This window comes from Somniosus microcephalus, unplaced genomic scaffold (assembly GCF_052327205.1).
Source record: "Somniosus microcephalus isolate GS21.2 unplaced genomic scaffold, FLI_Smic_1.0 scaffold1520, whole genome shotgun sequence".
Classification (NCBI taxonomy): Eukaryota; Metazoa; Chordata; class Chondrichthyes; order Squaliformes; family Somniosidae; genus Somniosus; species Somniosus microcephalus.
This window is the reverse complement of record NW_028226707.1, coordinates 1-21,827: the sequence shown is the minus strand read 5'-3', so window position 1 is coordinate 21,827 and position 21,827 is coordinate 1. Positions and strand designations below refer to the sequence as shown.

The 21,827-nt window shown below is 43.3% G+C and overlaps 2 protein-coding genes across 3 annotated transcripts; one reads left to right on the top strand and one right to left on the bottom strand.

Moving 5' to 3' along the window:
• Window positions 1-213: 213 nt before the first annotated feature.
• Window positions 214-21,785, bottom strand: LOC147080518 (uncharacterized). 2 transcript variants are annotated; one of them, XM_085981171.1, is made up of 5 exons: window positions 20,928-21,785; window positions 19,491-19,699; window positions 16,279-16,385; window positions 14,663-14,727; window positions 214-587 (listed from the first exon to the last, which is right to left on the bottom strand). In XM_085981171.1, coding segments are annotated over exons 1-5 (492 nt in total). In that variant the 5' UTR covers window positions 21,037-21,785; the 3' UTR covers window positions 214-585. The 2 variants fall into 2 exon arrangements, with proteins under 2 accessions (XP_085837297.1, XP_085837296.1); XM_085981170.1 differs by lacking the exon at window positions 214-587 and having other exon boundaries at window positions 13,318-14,727; window positions 20,928-21,784.
• On the top strand, window positions 595-13,228 carry LOC147080519 (uncharacterized; the record flags this gene model as incomplete). Its single annotated transcript, XM_085981168.1, has 7 exons — window positions 595-728; window positions 4,018-4,162; window positions 4,502-4,620; window positions 5,598-5,719; window positions 6,253-6,424; window positions 6,512-6,585; window positions 11,358-13,228. Coding segments are annotated over 7 exons (1,041 nt in total), but the record flags the coding sequence as incomplete, so codon positions are not given.
• Window positions 21,786-21,827: the final 42 nt, after the last annotated feature.

The following is a 21,827-nucleotide window of genomic DNA, read 5'->3' as shown; positions in this document are numbered from 1 at the left end:
TTTGTAAGATGTGATCTTCCCGATCAGGGACTGGTCCAGCGCTCTCTAAGGCTCACAGGGTTTGCGCTCATCACGTGAGCTGCTAACTTGTTCCATGGTCTACTATCCTCTGGGACATGAACCACTCTTAACATTTAATCCTACCCTTGTGTAGCTTGCATGCATGACCTGTGGTCTTGTTCTCCCGTTCTCTCTTCCACCACCCGCCCCCCCCCCCCCCCCCCCCCAATTCCACTCAGGCTTCCTAACATGTAATAATGGCATTGGTTTGGAAGGGGCACAACATTGGTACCAGGTCAATGCTAATATTTAAACTGGTTACTCTACTTATATGGAATTATTGAGCAAGTGACAGTGATTACACTTTCTCTGCTTTTAGAAGTAGAAGATCTATTCATCCTGTCTTGTGCCTGCCATCTCCAGAACTATTCTGAAGCTATGTCTGCTTTTAGTGGTTAAAAATTTCCAATAATTGCTTAGTTGCTCATGATCCAGATTGAGCTGCCTGGAGTCCTGCGCTGCCTTAATGCTGCTGTGTTTTCCAAGGCTGCTCACCTTCTCCATTCACTCTTGGTCCAGCAGTGATTCTGAGGAGAGAAAGAGGAAAGGCTGAGCGAGGAGAAACTTGATGACTTCCAGAAGCAGATGTTAAGAGAACATAAAGAAGCCATGGCCAAAGCTGAAGCCCAGGTTGACAAGCTAAATGTGATCAAAGAGCGCAACAGGAGGTAAAAATCTAATATATTTAATGGTTTTTTTTAACATCAGGCCACATTTCCTGTCCACTTTTTTCCTTTAATAATTCTTGTGTCCACATTTTATAATTGAAACTGTTTATGTAAACATCAGTGTAATTGTAACTGGCCAATGGGGTACTGTAGGACCACTACTGGACCAAGGCTGTAATGATGGTGACCAGTTTGTATTGGCAGTTTCTGTTATAAATGTGGACATTAGAATTTATAATGGAAATATAAAGATAACAAAAGGTGATTGAATTGTCCAATTGCCCTCTGCCCTCTAACCCCAATTCACCTCGAGACTACACTTGGTCTCCCTGTGTGCAATACCATGGGAGATTAACTAGCAATATTTAAATTTGCTATGTAGGTTCTACCCTCCTCCTTGTGTGGGCATCACCATTCTGTCATGCCTCTACATGGTGTTTTGCTGGGATTTTCCAATTCTAAAGCTACCTGTAGCTGCACACATGTCTCCCGCTAGATGGGCCTCCAGAAGCTGCGGCATCACGGAGGGGAAATTTGCTGTGTCCTGACTTTCTACGGACAACACCACGGGAGAACTCCTTTCTAAATAAGGGATCCTTCTTATGCAGTCCCTCGGAGCCGAGGATGACTTTCTTCCACATTAAAATGAGTCTCAGGTGACTGATGAGTCCAATGCGGGACCTACAGTCTCTGTTACAGGTGGGGCAGATGATGGTTGAAGGGGTGGGTGCGGTGCTTGGGTTGACGTGCGCTGCCTGCGCTTGGCTTCCGCTTGCTCCCGGCGAAGAGACTCGGTGTTCGGTGCCTTCCCGGATGCTTCTCCTCCACTTTGTGCGGTCTTGGGCCCAGGGATTCCCAGATGTTGGTGGGATGTTGCACTTTTTCAAGGAGGCTTTGAAAGTGTCCTTGAAGCGTTTCCTCTGCCCACCTGGGGCTCTCTTGCCGTGTCAGACCTCCGAGTAGAGCGCTTGTTTTGGGAGTCTCATATCGGGCATGCAGACAATGTGACTCGTCCATCGGAGCTGATTGAGTGTAGTCAAAGCTTTGATGTTGGCCTGAGCGAGAACACTGATGTTGGTGCGCCTATCCTGCCAATGGATTTGCGGGATAAGGGATCATGTTAGCTATGGTCAGGTCAGCCTGAGGGGGAGAGGTCGCCTCACTGACTCTGCATTTTGTGCACGAGACCCGACCCGACCCTTTGACAGCTGCTGAACTCTTCAGTGTTGCTTTTATACAGAATCAGAGGTTTACGGCACGGAAGGGGGCCATTCAGCCCATCGTGTCTGTGCCAGCCCCCAAAAAAGCTATCCAGCCTAATCCCACTTTCCAGCTCTTGGTCCGTAGCCCTGTAGGTTACAGCACTTCAAGAGCATATCCAAGTACTTTTTTAAAAAAATTAATAAATAAATAAATAAATAAAACAACCTGAGGGTCTCTGCCTCTACCACCCTTTCAGGCAGTGAGTTCCAGACTCCCAGCACCCTCGATGAAAAACATTTCTCCTCAACTCTCCTCTAATCCTCCTACCAATTACTTTAAATCTATGCCCCCTGGTTCTTGACCTCTCTGCTAAGGGAAATCGGTCCTTCCTATCCACTCTATCTGGGCCCCTCATAATTTTATACACCTCAATTAAATCTCCCCTCAGTTGCATCTGTTCCAAAGAAAACAAACCCAGCCTCTCCAATCTTTCCTCAGAGAACAAAAGAGTAAGTCAGAACCTTTCAAGTTTTTAGCTGTCTTTTTATTCCCATGTTTGGTTAAACTTCATTCACTGTTTTATAAGTACAAAGTATACCTTTACATCAGCAGAAACCAGCACCGAGGTCAATGGGAGTATTTCCTTTTTGTAAATGCAAAGCTTTAATTTATATAAAAAGAAACTGGATAGCTAAAATAAAAACAAATCATTTTGCAGGGCTATGGGGAAAGAGCAGGGGGAGTGGGATTAAGTGGTTAGCTCGACCAGAAGAGCCGGCAGAATGGACCAAACGGCCGTCTCCTGTGCCGTGTCATTCCGATTCTAACCTGAAAGTGTCGACGTGTGAAACATAGAAACATAGAAGATAGGAGCAGGAGTAGGCCATTCGGCCCCTCGAGCCTGCTCCACCATTCAATGAGATCATGGCTGATCATCCAAACTCAGTACCCTGTCCCTGCCTTCTCCCCATATCCCTTTAGCCTTAAATATATCTAACTCCTTCTTGAATATATTTAATGAATTGGCCTCAACTGCCTTGTGTGGTAGAGAATTCCACAGGTTCACCACTGAGTGAAGAAATTCCTCCTCATCTCAGTCCTAAATGGCTTACCCCTTATCCTTAGACTGTGACCCTTGGTTCTGGACTCCCCTGCCATCGGGAACATCCTTCCTGCATCTAGTCCTGTTAGAATTTTATAAGTTTCAATGAGATCCCCTCTCATTCTTCTAAACTCCAGCAAGTATAAGCCCAATCGACCCAATCTCTCCTAATATTTCATTCCTGTCATCCCAGGTATCAGCCTGGTGAATCTTTGCTGCACTCCCTCCATGGCAAGAACATCCTGCCTCAGATAAGGCGACCAAAACTGCGCACACTACTCCAAGGTGTGGTCTCACCAAGGCCCTGTACAACTGCAGCAAGACATCCTTGTTCCTGTACTCAAACCCTCTCGCTATGAAGGCCAACATACCATTTGCCTTCTTACCCGCCTGCTGCACCTGCATGCTTGCCTTCAGCGACTGGTGCACAAGGACACCCAGGTCTCGTTGCACTTCCCCTTCTCCCAATCTATTGCCGTTCAGATAATCTGCCTTCCTGTTTATGCCACCAAAGTGGAAACATCAGCCAATTTCTTCTCTCTCTGCTGTCTACTTCCAGAACGACTGCTTGGGTTTTTTAAATAAAATTTTGGATTTTAGTTAAGTATGGAAAGTGGATCTCTCCAAGCCCAAATGTAAAGAGCTTTTTTTGAGGATGTAATGTTCTCTTTACACCTTTTTTTTTGCTGGAGATACTCCACCGGTGCCTAGGTAGGTGAGCAAGAACTCCTGCCAAGACCTGACCCAATCCCACCCCAGCTCTGTCGTCCCACAGATGCATGACAAAGTTAGGGGTGGGGGAAAGAGATTGTTTAAATCTATTAATGGGATGGATGTTGTGTGTGTGTCAAGCGTCGTGACCTTTTAAACTCTAATGGATGCTTGGGGGAAAAAAGCTAAATACAGTTGCCCACTATGAAGCCTGTCTGTCCTGAGTTCATGGCTTTTGTGAAAGCAGTCACTCGTTTCCTTTTAATCTGCCAGGAAACGGATTAAAATCAGCTGTGATCAGCTTCGGGATCTGCTGCCTAAATTTGAAGGACGAAGGAATGATATGGCATCAGTCCTGGAGATGACTGTGAAATACCTGGAGCTTGTCCAAGCACTTATCCCACCACAGGAACCCAGAGTGAGTCGACGACCCAAGATTTTTCTCCTGTGTGTATGTGATCCTTTTCCCTCCACACTGTCTACAATCATCTATTTTCCCCATTCCCCGTCAAGCTCCCCAAAAGTGAAGATTGGTTAACTCAGCACAGACTGGGATAGAACCTGGGAGCTTCCTGATTTGTGTGGCTCAGTGAGCAGAGATTTTCAAGCAAATCCACTTCTTTGAACTTAATAGAAATTGAGATTTGTCTACTCTTAACTAACCTATAATAACGAGTCTCCAATCTTGTGTCTTATGTAAAATACAAAGCTTAAAAAAGGAGCTGTCTTTCACGGGCTGAAACTGCATTTTGTTCAGACTTTATCGGTACCCGAGGGACTATATGAAAAATGGCAGAAACCCACCACAAAGACAGAACCAGCAAAACCATGTTCTGTACAAGATGAGAGGACAAGGGGGAGACGAGAAATGTACAGGTAAGAGTTTGTATAATTGTTAAATAGCACTGGTGTTCAGTTTCCACTGTTTTTATTGGGATGTCCTTGGCCACGGTTTATCCTGCCCCCAGGAACCTGGGATGGTCTCGGTTGGGGATATAACTCGTGTGTGTTCCTCTTGGGGCAGGAGGTGCTGTAAATTGTTACTTATATAAAATACACTGGGTAACCAGTCATCTCAATCCTGAGTGACTGGGCTGTGGGAAGCTGAGAGTTGCAGATCCCCCTCCCTCAAGGGGGATGTTGGTATACAAGATGAAGTGCTGCTGTTGACTTAGTGTTTAGTTATTGTTGGATGTACCCTAGTTTAACACGAAACTTCCAAACAGTTAAGGAGTTGGAATCCCCCCCCCCCCCCCCCACCGTTATCCAGTGCTTGTACGGGTCTTCATGCAGTGTATGGAAAAACTCAACAAATTGTGCTGATCAGCCCATATGCTTCTCTTTAAGTAGGACAAATGATGCATCATTCAGATCTGCTCAGGAACCAGCATTTTCAAATTTTTTTCTATTTTGTGAAATTGCAGCACTCTGACATGAATCACATTCTAACATGTAGAAATTTGTTAGATCTCACATGCCTTCTGCCATTTGGTCTACACACGTCACTGCGCTGATGTGGAATCATCGCTTTGTATTGCAACTCCAAGGGCTACGTGTTGTCAATTTCTCCTCTGATGCCATTCATTTTTGGCATCCCTAGAAGATGTGCAGTACCAATATTGGAAGGAACCATGTGACTATTCATCCCTAGCCAGTTGAGGGAGCAGAAGGGAGGAAAAGCCAAACAACCCGGCACTCCAGTCTGAGAAACCAGAGTGAATATTGGTGGATAAAGATCTGAATCCTGGTCTCTTGTCAGTCCATCACCCTAGTTAATCATTTCCAGAGTCTTCTCTTGATGTGCTATAGGAACAATGTTTTCATACTTAAAATATCATATTCCTTTTCAACAGTAAAAAGGAACCAGTGAAAACGTACTACACAAGACAAAGTGCAAAGAACAAAAAGCAAGCCTTGGCTGAGAGTGTGGGCATCTCCCAACACTTGCCACGAGTGAGCATCCCTTTCATCTCAGGTTAGCTCTGTTAATAAAAGTTGATTCAACTAGTCCAACTCTTTTAAAGGGGGTGGGAAACTACCATCACACTCTTCTAGCACTAAACCAAACTGAGCCTAGTGCAAGACCAGAAATGAACTCCTGTTCTTTTGAAACAAGAACTGGCTGCTGGAGGTTGTGGGCAGATCTGTATTCAAGTTAGGAAGTATATCTCTCCAATAAATGGTGTAGGCATGAAAGACCAACACTTGGATAGTGAGTAAAGGATCCTGTTTCTCACCTATAACATTCAGGATTCTGTTATCCTGACAATGGAGTAAGAGGATTAAGCATCTGATTTAATCTCTGGAAATTACATTGATGTGAAATGTTTGGAAACTGACTCTGTATTGGCTTAATTTTTAACTGCTATGTACTAGTGACCTCTGGCAGTGTGTTGCTCAGGTGAACTGTTCTTGTATAGAATAGTAATGAACACACGCTTGTATTTTTGTGTCTCTCTCTTTTTATATTGGTGCGGTAAAAGTAAGCTCGAGAAATTTCTGTTGTAGGGAAGCCTACAATATTGCCCGTCACTGGCTCTTCTGAACAACATGTGGCATCTCCAGCCAGTCATCTACCGGCCAAGTGGTTTGCAACTCTCACCAATGGATGGCAAGATTCACAGCTACAAAATCTTCTGACCACAAGTCCTAAAACTCTTGCTCCAGTTCAACAAAATGGGTTTGTGTCTCCACCTCAACTTTTGGGGGGGGGGGAGAAAGTTTGAAGTATTGTATTTTCAGGGTTTAATTCCTGTTATAACCTCAGCTCTCCAGGGAGAAGTGCAACTCAACCAGATAATCTGTCCTTCAACATCCAAGACCAATGGAATACTGTGCAAGGTAAGGTTGTATGATGCTGTAAAATTCAGCTAGCCAATCTCACTCAGTTTTAATTGGCAACTTTATCTCTATTGAAGTAAATACTTTTATTTAACCACTTTTATAGGGAGGTATATGCCTTCTGCCTCTCTAGGGCAGTGTGACTTTTTTCATATTGGTTCATGGGATGTGGGCGTCACTGGCAAGGCCAGCATTTATTGCCCATCCCTAATTGCCCTTGAGAAGGTGGTGAGCCGCCGCCTTGAACTGCTGCAGTCTGTATAGTGAAGCTGCTCCCGCAGTGCTGTTAGGGAGGGAGTTCCAGGATTTTGTCCCAGCGACGATGAAGGAATGGCCCGATATACGTCCAAGTCAGGATGGTGTGTAATTTGGAGGGGGTGGTGTTCCCATGCGCCTGCTGCCCTCGTCCTTCTAGGTGGAAGAGGTCGTGGGTTGGGGAGGTGCTGAGATTAACTTGATTGTACCTGTGTCCCACTGCTCTTTGCACATGTGCTGCCCTGTGAATAAAACATTTTCTTTCCGCTGCTTGTACCTCCAGTTAGTTCAGTGAGTAGCTCCGCCGTATCAGCCAGAAACCCCCCAGGTTGAAATCCCTAGTCTCGGTTGAGTTAGCTGCTCTCGGCCAGGGTGGCAGTAAGGACACTGCAATTGGCTTCTGTCCTTCATTTGGGAGGACAACGTCCATCAGGATTCCCACACCAGATTGTTGACCAACAGCCACTGGACTTGGACATGTGGTTGTCCGGCGAGTACGGGATTGGGCTCAGTGTTGATGCGCACTCTTACAGTAGGGGTTGGCTGTCACTGAACTGTTAGGGTTCATGTAAAAAGAATGTGCCACTTAAGCAAGGCACTACAAGGGTATGTGTGGCATTATACCCCAGCGAGGAGTTTGACCCTTTTTCTTAAGTGCTGGAAGGGGCGAGAGAACTAATTGTAGCAGTGAATTTTGTCATGTGTATACCTACTGCTCCATCCTGTAACTTAAGAGAAATGAAGGGGGATAACTCCAAATAATTATCAACTACATTATCAAACTAAGGATGAAGCACCCAACAAATCATTTCTCCCCCCCACTTTGACCTGTGACAGGTGGCACTAAGTTGTGTGTTGATACTGGAGTGGTGGGTACAAGTCTGAATTCTGCTCTGTTTACTTGCACTCTGACGAAACGTGGGTGCTGAGCAGCGGTTATTTCTGGCGGGGAGCTGCCTGGTTACAGGGCACACTGGTATTCTGCAAACAGCCTATGTTCCTCACCTGGTGACTGCTTGGCTAAATAGTGCCAATCTTGCAGGGGATGGGGAGGGGCAAGTGTTCAAAACTATCTGCATAAAGTATTGACAAAGGGTCCCTGACTCAACGTTGACTCTCTCTCTCTCTCTTCCCCCAGCATTTTCTTTCTCTCACAGCATTTTCTGTTTTAGATTTCCAGCATCTGCAGTATTTTGCTATTGTATCTGCATAGTGTTGGCAAACTAAAATATTTCCCTTTTTTATGTTTACATTTTTTCTTGTAATAACCAGTTGCCATATTCACAGCCATGTACTACACATGCTAGATAATAATAATCATTCATGTAATGAATCAAATGTATTGGCATTTATCTTAGCATGCAGAGAAGTGGGTAAGTTAAACTACATTTATTGAACAAAGTGTACATATATAAAGGCTTGCTATAGAACAAATCACTTTTTTAAAACGCTGGATACTGGTCATTCACTAAATAGGAACTGACTGATACTCTACAGTTGAGACCTATTGGCATGGTGTAAACCAAATGTCTCCTGTTGGGGGAGGGTTGGAAAGCTTGCATCTTTGTTTCTCATAACGTATTGATCAGAATTTGCAGCATAGAGGGAAGCCATTTGGCCCTGTGCACAGTTGTCCCATTGCCCTGCTGCACCCTCCCCACCCCACCCATTTTAATCCACTTTCCTTTTAAAGTGATGGGCTCAGCTTCCATCATTGTTTCTGCTAGGACATTCCTTGTTAAAAGATGAACATGGATGTGAAAGGTCATCTGACCCATCTTTCATCTGTCAAGAGGTTACCATGTCTTGCTCTTGCAATTTAGGTTGATGTACTTTTCTAATTTACCTTTTCCATGCTGTAAACATGATCTTGTGTGCCTAGTTACGACCACTTCCTAGCTGCTTCCTTTTGAGGCTGAATAATCCAAGTTTCTCCTGACTTTCCTTGTAACTCTTCTCAAAGGTGGAGGAGTGACCTAATTGAGATCTTTAAAATTATGAAAGGTTTGGATACAGAGAATGTTTCCACTTGTGGGGAAGAGCATAACTAGAGGCCATCAATATAAGATCATCAAGCAATTCAATAGGGAATTCAGAAGAAACATCTTTACCCAGTGGTGAGAATGTGGAACTCTTCACCACAGGGAGTGGTTGAAGCAAATAGTATAGATGCACTTAAGGGGAGAAGGGAATAGAGGGTTATGCTGATGGATTTAGATGAGGAGGTGGCTTGAGTGGAGCATAAATGCCAGCATGGCCTATTTCTGTGCTGTACATTCTATGTAACCCTGACCTCTAACACCAGTGATCAGCCCTGTGGCTCTTTGTATTGCATCCAGCACTACAACCTTTCCTGTGTCCCAAGTTTGCTGACAATACAAAGTAAGGTGGTTAAAGTAAGCTGTGAGGAGGATGCATGGAGGCTGCAAAGGGATTAGAGTACAAAAGTAAAGAAGTCTCACTACAATTGTATAGGGCCTTGGTGAGACCACATCTCAAGTACTGTGTACAGTTTTGGTCTCCTTGCTTTAGAGGGAATGCAACATAGGTTTACTGGACTGATTCCTGGGATGAAGGGATCATCTTATGAGGAGACTGAGTAGACCAGGCCTATATTCGAGTTTAGAAGAATGAGGTGATACATATAAAATTCTTAAGGGTCGATGCTGGGAGGATGTTTCCCCCTGGCTGGAGAGTCTAGAACTAAAGGGTCACAGTCTCAGGATAAGGGGTCAGCCATTTAGGACTGATGAGGAGAAATTTCTTCAAAGCACTATGAAGCTTTGGAATTCTCTACCCCACAGGGTTGTGGATGTTCACTTGAGTATATATTCAATAGATTTTTGGATATGAAGGAATCAAGGGATTTGGGGATAGTGCAGGAAGGTGGAGTTGAGGTAGATGATCAGCCATGATCTTGAATGGCAGAGCAGGCTCGACGAGCCAAATGACCTACTCCTGTTCCTAGTTCTTATGTCCTAGAAAACTGGACACCATACTCCAGATGTGGTCTGACTGAAGCATTGCAGATTAAGCACAACTTCCTCTGTCTTGAATTCTACTGCTTTGACTAGAGTTCAACATTCTATTGGCTTTGTGAACATCTTGAGTGTTGTATCTAAGGCTTGTGGGTCTTGAGTTCTTCCTTTGCTATTCAACACAATTTGTGGATTATGGGTGCTTCCTATGTGCAGTACTTCACGTGTTCATTTTAAATTTAATCTGTCATTGTCCTATCCACTTGCATATTTGAGTAACCTATTTTCTAATTTCTGAGCTGCCTCAAAGTTCACCCAAGTATAAATGCAAGTTGTTGCCATTGTGTCTCCATTTGGTATTGTCTGGAAAAATGACCAATTTGCATCAAATTTCTCAATCCAATTCACTAAATTAGAAACCCTAAAGTTTTGTAACAATCTAGTTTCTACTCTTTAGCTAATTTCTTATCCATTCCGAAGACTTGACTCTGAATTCCCCACAGCTTTGAGCTTCACTTAACGTGGAACTTTGTCACAATTCCTTTTTGAAGTCTAGGGACATTACATGGGGCTTTCCATCATCCACTTACGATGTCCCTTCCTCAAAGCCAGAAGTTGGTCAGGTAGGATCTTGCTGTTCTGAACCTATAGTGACAAATTTTGCTAGTTATACAGATAACCTTGTGCATTTTATTTTTTAGAAAAACCAAGCAAATTTCACTCTTTACTGTATCAAAATACCTCAATCAGATCTCTTCTAGTGAAGAGCCCCAGTTCTTCTAGTCTCTCCTCATAACTGAAGTCCCTCATTCATAGTATCTTAGTAAATCTCTCTCCTCCATGGCCTTGACATCCTTTGCTGTCCAAAACTGACCATATTTTAAATGCCCAACAAATGTGTAGGTTTAGCATTATCTATGCCCCTAGTTCTAAAACCCTAGAATACAATTTTTTCTAACATGGGCTATCACTTGTACTTTGGCTTTGTATCTGACTGCCTATTGCCACACTTCTCTGCATTAAATTTCATCCAAATTCAACGTGTTTTGTCCTCCTGAATTTGACTTGTTGCTGACTTTAGTTCCCTATTTTTGTCTGCACTCTTTATGTTGTGCCCCCTATACTTGAGTCCAGATTTCTCTAGGTTGAGGCTCCCAACACCACTGTGACATGCATCTAGTCCATTAACCACTACTTTCAGTCCCAGTTGCCACATTCCCTTTTTAATATTGCTATTGATCATGAACAATTAATGGTGCAGTTGTTGCCAATATGAGCTGCTGATATCAAGTTGCATAACTCTTAATAAATACATGGGTGTTTCTTGTTTATCCACCCCCACCCAGCTCATTGTTTAAAAAAAAATCTCTCCAGTAATACTACTTTGGTAAATTGCTGACTTGGAACATGGCTTCTGACTAAATAAGGATTGGGTATTCCTCATGTATGCCCCCTCCCACCATCAGTAGAATGGTCTTTGAATTTGGGTTGTTAGATAGCAATTGTGCTCCAAACATCAACTGTATTGTACCATTACAGACTCTGACAATTCCACCACCCAAGCTGCCAAAAGCTTGGAGATTTCTGCATCAACTATGGATTCGGATACTTCAATGAACAAAAGTCCGACTTCAGCTTCAGAAGTGAAACCAGAATTGGAAAAATCATCATTCCAAGTACTGGATTTAGATACACTAATGACAGCCGAGAACTCGCTGGGAAACTGGCCAGAAGTGGAGTCGCCAGGGATAACAGATGATCTGTGTGCTGAGGAAGAAATGGCTATGGTAGACTTAATCTTTTTAAGTTTATAACAAATTTAAACCCTGATCATTTTCAGTGGCCTACTTGTGATTTGGGGGGCAAGTGCAGTATTGCTGCTGACCAGCATTTTCACTGCCAGTTGGACAAGTAGTGCCAGGGAATTCTCCCAGTGACCTAGCCAACATTTAACTACCACTAAAAACTTATCTAATTGTTTGTGGGACACTACATGTTGGCTGTATTTGCTTACCACAGTGGCTACTTCAAAAGTACTTCATTGGTTTGGTGTTTAAAAAAAAAAAAAAAAAAATCCCAAGGTTGTCCTTTTTTCTTCATGCAAAATTGAAGTGTGTATGAATTTGTTGAGGGCTGTTGTGCTGCACCAAATTACTAGCCTTAATTATAATTTAATTGTTAATGAAAGACAAACTGTTAATCTACAATTTGATTGCAACAGCTAGTGTGGGAATGAGAACAGAAACAATGCAGTAACTGGTACCCTTCGAGAGTTGCACCTGGCTGTGCTGTGGCAGGCCCAACAACCTTTGCCTCAAGGGAGGGGGATATTTTCCTGAATCTTTTCAATGATGTGTGCAGGTGTTTAACCATTTAGCCAGAGGTGCTCAATTTAATTTCCAGCACCTGCAATATTTTGCTTTTATTTTTGAACAGAAAATGGAGTTGTTCCAAGTCTGGCTGCAGCTTGAGAGAGTTCAGTTAACATGTTTTCTTGATATGCTAATCATTAGAGGGTATCATACAGCCACACATTAAAACTCAATTAAACTTTGCTTAATTTGTTTGAGGGGGGTGCAAGTTATCCCTTGAGGTCCAATCAGAGTTCAGCTGTTATTTGTTTGAAGATTTATATTAAATGGCCCTTGTGATTGTGTAAACCTTTTTGCTATGGACTTGCTATTAAGGTATTGGTAATGCACTGTAAATCAGATTTCTACCACTTTACTATTTTAAAAATACAAGTTTATTCCTTCCACCCCCACACCCACTTTGGCACTTTGAAAGGGTATTGGAGTGATTTACTTGTCCGTACTATTACTCTAGGGATCACACCACGACTATATTGTAGCTCAGTCAGTGCTCGAAGGAAAGCAATACAGGAAACTTTTTTTTATCCGGGACCGACGTGGTGCTGGTTCATCAAAAATTCCAGATAACCGAACACTAGTAAAAGATACGGAGCTGAGAGCTCCATATCAAGCAACAAACCCTGTTGCTTAGCAACAGCTTCAGAACAATGGGCACGTGTATCTGTAGTTTAGCAACAGTTGCAGCCACACCCTTGCACAGCAACAAATGGAGTAAAAAAAAAAAAGTAATAAGCTACCTGAACCTACTGAATTTTGCCAGTTAACTGACATTTCTGGTTATTTAGGTGCTGGTTAATTGAAAGTTTCCTGTACTTCAGTGTATTCACTCCTGTCCCAATAGTTAAATATACAAAGCTATAAATGACATGGGCTAGGGGAAAGAAAATGATTAAACTTAAAGGCAGTATCTTCAGAAATAATGAAGCATTTTTGAACTGAACTTTATTTAAATACTGTACAAGTTGAACATTTGTTGTAAATAAAATACAATATCACCTTTAAACAGCAAGAACACATTAAATAAATGTCTTTTTTTTTGCAATTGAAGGTCAGTATCCAAATATCTACTAGATCCCATCTAATGTATTTGCATTAAGTGAACTTGATGTAGGATCTTTCTTGGAAGAGGAAGAACCAAGATTTTATACCTACTAATGGGTTTCTAGCTAACATACATGGCAGTGGGAAGATGCAAAGTAGAATTGATACTTTTGTCTTTACTGGAAGTACACATCAACGCAGGGGCTGCTGCCCATATAAGATGACCCTTTATTACAACACTACTTGTCCACTTCACCCACCCCACCTTAGTTGGTTGCAGTCAGGTTGCTGAGTGAAAGCAGCAATCCATATTGTTTTGAATCACTTCAATTATGGCTTGGGAATGTGTAGCTGTTAATTTGGCTTCAGGTAACCTGCTCTACAGTTATTAAAAAGCATGTTGATTGCATCTAGTAGGTTTTATATTTTATTTCTGTAGTGGAACTAGACTAAAAATGCACCCTAAGCTTGTATGTTCTCTGGCTCACATCTTGCAGTGTGATGGAGGCTAAACTTTACTGAAACATGTACAGTACATATCTATGCTCAATTACAGGGTTTGTGTATACTGTAGAAGACCTAATAGTTTTGCTCAAAGTTAATTTTAAAATACAATCCCTATGTAAAGCAAGGATATAATTGAAAGCACTCATGTAATTCATGAAACAAGTTTTGGTCAACCTTGTAGAAAGAAAATGGAACAATTGACCTGGTCTTTAACTTTCTTTCTCTCTTTCCCCCCATTGCCTTCCTCATCTGATGCAGGAACCACACTTTTATATAAAAACAATATTCAAGCTGGCTCTAGCTTTCCTTCTTTTCACTTAATTTGAAGTTTGACTAAAAGCCATAGCAGGAATGAGAGCTTGTGTGGTTTTAGTCAAAGGCCTATACTTTACCCCATTACATTTAGGAGGGGGAGGGTGGTATGATCCATCAAGTTAAACTGCAATCTGAGACAAGGCAGTAAACCGATCATTTAACCTGACTCCACCAATGTGGAAAGTAATTTCTTAGTGCTTCATTAAGTGGAATTTTCTTCACTTCAAGTTGCATAAATAGTGTGCTGGCACAAAAAGATGTAACCTAGATGTGCCAGAATAAATTGGAACCATTTTAAAAAACTCACCCAGATCTGGAGTAGCTAGCTGGGCAATTTATAAGGCAGCAGGTTTTATTTCAATAATAGATTCAAAGGATATCTCCAATGACGCAAGAAATGCAACTGCTAAATAGAAAGTTTTTGCAGCTTAGTGCATAAAGATTGCTAGATATAATGCACTTATTCTAGGTGCTCTTCTGCACTCTTTGCTTCATATGCTATTTGGTATGGTTACACAAAAGGTGACAATTCAGTGCTGTTATAAATGGGTAAAATGTGCAGGGCAACCCTCTTCCCAAGTCGAAGAATTCACCAAATGTGTGACTCACATTGCGTCATCTTCACCACGCCGACCCCACCCCCGAGGCGTCTGTAATTCATACTTCCAAAGAGCCTGACAGGGAATAAATAAATAATCTGTATTCAATCCATTAGGCAATGAAATGCAAACATATCTAGTGTTGAGGCTGTGCTCCTGATCAATAAAACACTCCTGTTCATTTTGTGCAATACTTTGCAAGTTCAATGTAATCAATAAACCCACTGCCAATTTGGTTTCTTTGATTTTCTATTACCCTTATCTTTTTTCCCCTCAAAGCATATTTTTGATTAAGCAACACAATTGAAGATTATATAACTTGTATGAAAGATGGAGGTTGGTAATGGTTTTATGGCTGTTTAATTCAGTAAGCATGTAAATGTGAATGCTGGATTTCTTTAGTTTATAAAGCCCAAAGGATATAGGTTGTTTAATACTTCCTTGTAATGCAATTGAAAGGTTCAGGTAATGTAACAGCAGGAGTCTGTTTTAACAAACCTGATGCAATGTTTGGTTTAAAAAATTTTTTTAAACTATGCAAGCAGATGCCCTCTCTAAGTGTTTTTTTCACTTGTCAGTTACCAAGATTTTCTTTCCAGTGTATCAGATTGTTACCTCTGATGTGTGGTTCTATTACTGTACATTAACCCATCATTCTTGATCAGTAATGATCAAGAGTATGGGACAATAATAAGTACCTTTCCTGATTGGGCTGTACACCTATATACAATGACAAGGCTGCTGTGATGAATAATTGCAAATTTCTATAAAGTCCTTCAACATCACATGCACAAATATGTAGGAATGTCACCAACATTGCCTAAAGTCACCCTTTTACAAATGATTAATAAAAATGTAGTGGAGTAATTTAAGACACTGGTCTATTCTCTGGAGTCAGGTGTCTTGTATAAACTGCACAATCATCACTGGGTGGGGGTAAATAGCATTGAAGTCCCTCAAGTTAGATTACTGCACCATAAGACAGTTTATGGTAGTGCATCAGCATCCACTTACCACACCAGCCTTTTGTTTGGTTTGACTTTTGAAACTCCAGGATAAAGTAATTTACTGTGGTTAAAATGAATGCATCAGTCTGAAACATTAATATATACCCTTACAGTGCATGGACTGATTGGGGCATTTTATTTCAAAAATATGCTGACCTCTCTACCAGAATGCTTGTCTGAAAAAACTAGAATATTTGTCCAAGGAAAGAGGGAGAAAAAGATGGCGTACAGCTTAGCTCACTTGTTGGTGTATTTAACTCGGTCAGAAAACTAGAAGTTCAAGTCCAACTCCAGCTAAAGGACATGATCATATAATCTAGATTGACAACCCACCACACTACTGAAGGAGAATGCAGTGCTGGAAGTGCCAACCTTTGGAGGGGATACTCTACCCGGTTCCATTCTACAATTATTGATTTCATGCATGGGTCTTGCCCAAATATGGCATAGGTTTCAAAAGTCAAATCAAAAAACCCCTCAATTTTGCATCTCATGAAATTCCAACTATTTTGGTTATCACAGTGACTGTTGCACACTGGATGGACTCAGTCACTTTGTTAACTTAAGCAGATCAAATAAGTTGAACTTGAGCTGGAAGCAGTTTGAAACATGTTTGTACCTCCATGTATTTGCGTCAGGATCAAACACCTCAACTGTTTTTAAGTAGGTTGTACCATCAAAACCGCCAACTGCCATCAGAAGTCCATTTACAACAGCTAGACCAACCTGGGTGGTGGTGGAAGAGAGACACAAAATTAAGTACATTTTTAATTACTTGTTAGGAACAGTGTTTACATATAGGTTAAAGAGGAAATGTTAATACAAGTAACCTGCTAGCACCACATGTTGATGTATCGTATGCTGTGCTACAGAGAGGACACCGGTTTGTCCCCTCAGTGCAGGTGCCAGCGAGTGGAGTCTAGTACTTCCCCAAAGAGAACAAAATGCAAACACATTTAAAAAGCGCTATTCCATCCCACTTGTGTCTCCCATCTGCAGGGCACCAATCTACCAGCTGCAAAATAGTATATATTGCAGGGAGAAACATGCAGTATGAAGTAATGTCAGTGGTCACTATATGAACAAATGGGAGGCTCTAATGGATTAGCAATGCTGTAATCCTTAATGTCAGATTATTTACTGTAGTTGCATGGGGAGGGGAAGAAGCCCTTATGTAAACTGCTTATCAAATTATTTGCTGAAGTAGATACACAGACAAAATGTATTATTCAGCCAGATATAGTACATGCATATTCTACTATATGATATTCATCATAGCCAACAAATCTTCCCTGTCCCATCTCTGCTGATTGTGTTAGAATGGCAAGAAAGAGCATCGATTTTCTACAGATGATCGAAATCTTAACTTTGGTGCCAAGAAGCGGCAAAGCATCAGGAATCCAAACAATGCAGGCTTCTTAGACCCACAGTGATAAAGATAAATCACAATATGCTACAAATCTGAAAAATTACTAGACAGGCACAGGTCAATCAGCATCTGGAAGAGAAAAGGTCAGTTATAACCCTGATCAAAACTGGCAGTTCTGATGGAGTTATATCCAAAACGTGCATCTTTCTCTTGTTAGCATTTTCATATTGTATCTATCTATATTATATACTAGCTGGAGTGCCCGGTGGTGCCAAGGCTTTTTCAAGGGCATGTTGTTGTTGGGGGAGAGAGAGCGACGTGGGGGGGGGGGGGGGGGGGGGAGAAAGAGAGAGAGGGCGCGCGACCGGCGGGGGGGGGGGGGGGGGGGGGGGGGAGAAAGAGAGAGAGAGGGCACGCGACGGGGGGGGGGGGGGGGGGGGGGGGGAAGGGGGCACGCGACGGGGGGGGGGGGGGAAGGTGGCCCGATGGACCCCTGCAAAGGAAGGAAGGTGGTAAGCTCACTCACCCTCTCTCTCCCCCCCCCCCCCCCCCCACCCTCTCTCTCTACTCTTTTCTTTCCTCCCCCCCCCCCCTGCCCGAGCCCTCATCCCCCGCTCCAATCCCTCTTTCCGCCCCGGGGCCCGGGCCTCGGCACCTGGATGAACACGTTCCCTCGGCTGATGCCGTTGGCCGAGGCGAACACCCGCAAAGACATGGCCCAGCCGAGTCCAGCGCCCCGGTCAGCTCGAGGTCCGCAGCCGCTGTTCGGCCGCAGGCCACAAAGCACCCGAGCCCAGCGATGGCTCCACGGAGCTCCGTGCCCCCCCACGCACTGACATGGCCCCGCCCTCCCGAGCTGGCTTGAAGAGCGCCGATTGCGGCTGAGAGACGGCCGGCAGGCCCGGTTGCCGGGGTAACCCTGCCCGCTCTCCAAGCCCCACCCGAGATCAGCACTCCCGAGAGCCGAGCCCCGCCCGAGCCGAGCGGGGGAACAGAGACACGCCGTGTCTCAGCTGCTCCTGCTGCGCGCGCACCCTTTACTAAGGTAGCGGCGCTCGGCTGAGGCCCGCCCCTCCAGCCTTCACAAAGATGACTGGGGCCGGGAGGTGCCTAGCTCGGGCGTGGGTGCGGAGGAGAGGCCGAGGCTTCGAGGCCTACCTGGAAAAACGGGGAAAGGTAGGAAAATTAATGAGATTAGATAAAAGATTTAGAAAGTAATTAACTTTTTTAAAAAACAATGTTTTAAAAGCAACGTTTTTTTGACAGACGCAGAAAGCGGGAAAAAGGAAAAGTTTGGAATCAAGATGGCGGCGACTCACCTCTTAAGAACGACAAGGCCCGCCCACACACGCACCGATTGGTCGACCGTCAGGTGACCGAAGCGTAGGATTGGTCAATCGTCCCGTCGCTCGACCGTAGGAGGGCCCGGTCGCACGCGCCAGCAACCCGGCGTACGATTGGTCGACCTCGAGGTCACTCCATCGCTAATGAGCGGATGAGATGCTAATGAGCGGAATTTTGAAAGTTTTTCGGATACCGTGGGCGCGATTTTTGTCCGGCCGAAACGTAAATACACTTACCACCGTTTCGGAAAGGTAAGCTTTCTTTCGACGTAACGCACGCGTAGGTACGCTCTAACTTTCGAGCGCATAGCCGGACAGACGCACACGTGAGGACAGACAGACAGAAGTATCCGTTTATATATTTTAATTTTATTATATATATAAAACGGTATGTCTGTCTGTCTGGCTATACAATCAAAGGTTATAGAGCGTACCTATACATATGTTATAGCAAAAGGAAGCTCATCATTAGGGGACTCTTGTAGGCGTATTTACTTTTTGGTCGGACAAAAATTGTTCGCACATTATACAAAAAACCTTCAAAATTCCACTCATTAGCATTGACTGACGTCAAGGTCGACCAATCCTGTGCCGTGATGATTGACCAATCGGTGTGTATGTGGGCGGGACTAATCGTTTTCATCTCAGGGATCTGTCAGCCATTATACAGCAGCCAGGGCAGCTCAAAACTTTGCTAATCCAGGTCAGTTTCTTTAAAAAAAAAGTACCAAAAATGTTTTATAAGTACTTTAACTTTCATCTTTGAAGGTATTAAAAGCTAGAAATGTTTAGGTTAAAAAACAGTGCAAAACAGGCCTAGGCTTCTCCAACTGCCCACAGCCCAAATCCAGTCCCAGGCTTCCAGCCCACACATCCACCAGGCCCAAAAAAGCTCTGGAAACTGCTGACAACCCAAATCCAGTCCCAGGCTCCCGGCCCACACATCGACCAGCCCCAAAAAAGCCCTCGCAACACGGGGCTCCCCTGCTAGTTAGATTATATTTTGTTCAGATTAAAGCTGCAGTCCAGGGATGGAACTTGCTCGAGTCTAATATATGGTGTGCTGCTAACTACATCAAAAACATGCACACACAACAGTGGACTTTGGAACATACTTACTCCACTCCGTCTGGAAGTCATAGCGACCACTGGAGACCACTGATTGGTTCTAAGGTTGTATCGCTCAGCACTGCTGAGCTCAGTTGTGTCATCGCGGCCTCCGACTGCGTAGATCATGTCCTGGAACACAGCACAGCCAAGGTGCTTCCGCCTTGTTCCCATTGGCGGGCAGGGAGACCAGCGATTCTCCTGAGGAATGAAGCGTTCAACTGAAAAGTACAAAATCACTTCATGAACCCAACCAAAGTCTTACTGCAGTATTAGAGCAAAGCAGGCTATGTGCATATTTTAATCTTGATTTCTTTTATAGGTGAGCAATTGAGAAAATGAAAAGTAAGGTTCTCCCCAGGTATAAATGCCAGGCTTTTACTGGGGACAATTTTCTATGTAGCAGTATCTGGCGTGCTCGCAAGATCATACAATCAATACAGAAGAGGAAAGCTATTCCACCCATATTAGTTCCTCCATCCAGCATAACCTTACAGCTCCTCCAAATCGAGCATGTATTTTTTTTTAAATGATTGCAGGGTTTTCACTCTACTACCTGACCTAGAAATCCATCTTAAGTATTGATCACTGAGGAACAACTTCCTGAGAAGAGTCCTTCATTAGCCTTTTACTAGTTTGAATGTCTCCTTGTATTTTTGCAATTTAGTAATTTAGTTTGAAGCAATAGTCCAGATTTACCTTTTCAATTTCATTTACAAATTTAAATACCTCTAGTTATATCCCTTCTGCCCTCAAGTAGATGTAAAAGATCTCATGGCATTATTTGAAGGAGAGCAGAGGAGGAGGTCTCCAGATGTCCTGGCCAACATTTATATGGATATTGAACTGGGGTATTTGAAGGAGAGCAGAGGAGGAGGTCTCCAGATGTCCTGGCCAACATTTATATGGATATTGAACTGGGGAGGAAAAGAGTCAGTTTTTTGGAGTGTTGGATTCGACTTAATGTAATGTACTGTACATCCAAAAAAAAGAGAATTTCTGGGAGGCTCACTATCAATTCATCTCCAGGACTGGGGTTCCAAACTAGCCCAATCTCCTCCACCGAGAGGAGAACCCTACATAACATGAATTTGGACAACTAGAACCCAATTATTGATGGGTCCAAAACCATAGCACAAAACTGCCTATAATTTAACATTAATTACTATTAAATTGGCACTGTCACGTTAAGGATGGGTGGTGTGGGAGATGAAAAAGCCACACCAGAAGCAGCTGGTGATGGCCTACGGTTATAAACACAATGGGATAGTATACAGGGAGATTTACATTGTATTCAGTATTTCCAGATTGGACGCAAACAACCCATATTAAAAGAGAAAATGTTAATTCTCTACCACATACCATCCCTCATATTAATGATTAAAAGATTGAAGTTAGGACCAGTCTGAAGTACACCTATTGTAACTAATCTGTTTCCACATAGATTACCTGTATTCAGTGGAGATGTTCCATCAGAGCCCCCGATTGCATAGAGATGTCCACCGAGGACTGCCACAGCTACCCCCAGGCGCCGAGTGCTCATTGGGGCTACTCTCATCCATTTATTTTCCTTAGGATCAAACCTGGCAAAATAATAAACGTGCTACAAATCGGATTCTCTCTAATCCTATAAACTTATCTCCTATCAACCCTTTAAACAGCAAGTGCCACAATAAGTACCTTACTCTCCTCCTCCCTCCCTTGCCAATTCTCTCCCCTGCTAAGGGATTTCTTTCTCAAGTTGCCCATGGCCTTCTGGTACCTTGGGCAGGTGCTCAATTTTCACATACAAGCCTAGACAGCAAGCGTTGGCAAGTTTGTCGATGCAAGGAGCATCACAGCCAAGTCTGATCCGGTCCTCACCCAACAGTCACACATGGGTCACTGGATTAACAACAGGAAACGCTGGAAAAACTCAGCAGGCCAGGCAGCATCGGTGGAGCGAGAAACAGAGTCAACGTTTCAGGTCGAAGACCTTTCGTCAGAACTGGGAAAAAAAAAGCAGGGAATGGAAAGCAAGTTTGGGGGCTGGGAAAAGGGGGAGGGGATGAAAGAACAAAAGGGAAGGTCAGTGATAGGATAGAAAGCAGGAGAGATTAAGAGATATTCAAGGCAAGGGGAGGTGGAAATGGGGCAGGTTAAGGAATAAAGGATGGCTCTAGATGGGGTGTGAATTGCGCTGGCAGAATTAAGGGAGGGAAGAAAAAACAAAGTGTGATTTAAAAAAAAGAAAATATATATATGTGATAGGGGCCAAGATTATGATCTGAAATTGTTGAACTCTGTGTTGAGTCCAGAGGACTGTAGAGTGCCTAATCGAAAGATGAGGTGCTGTTCCTCGAGCTTACG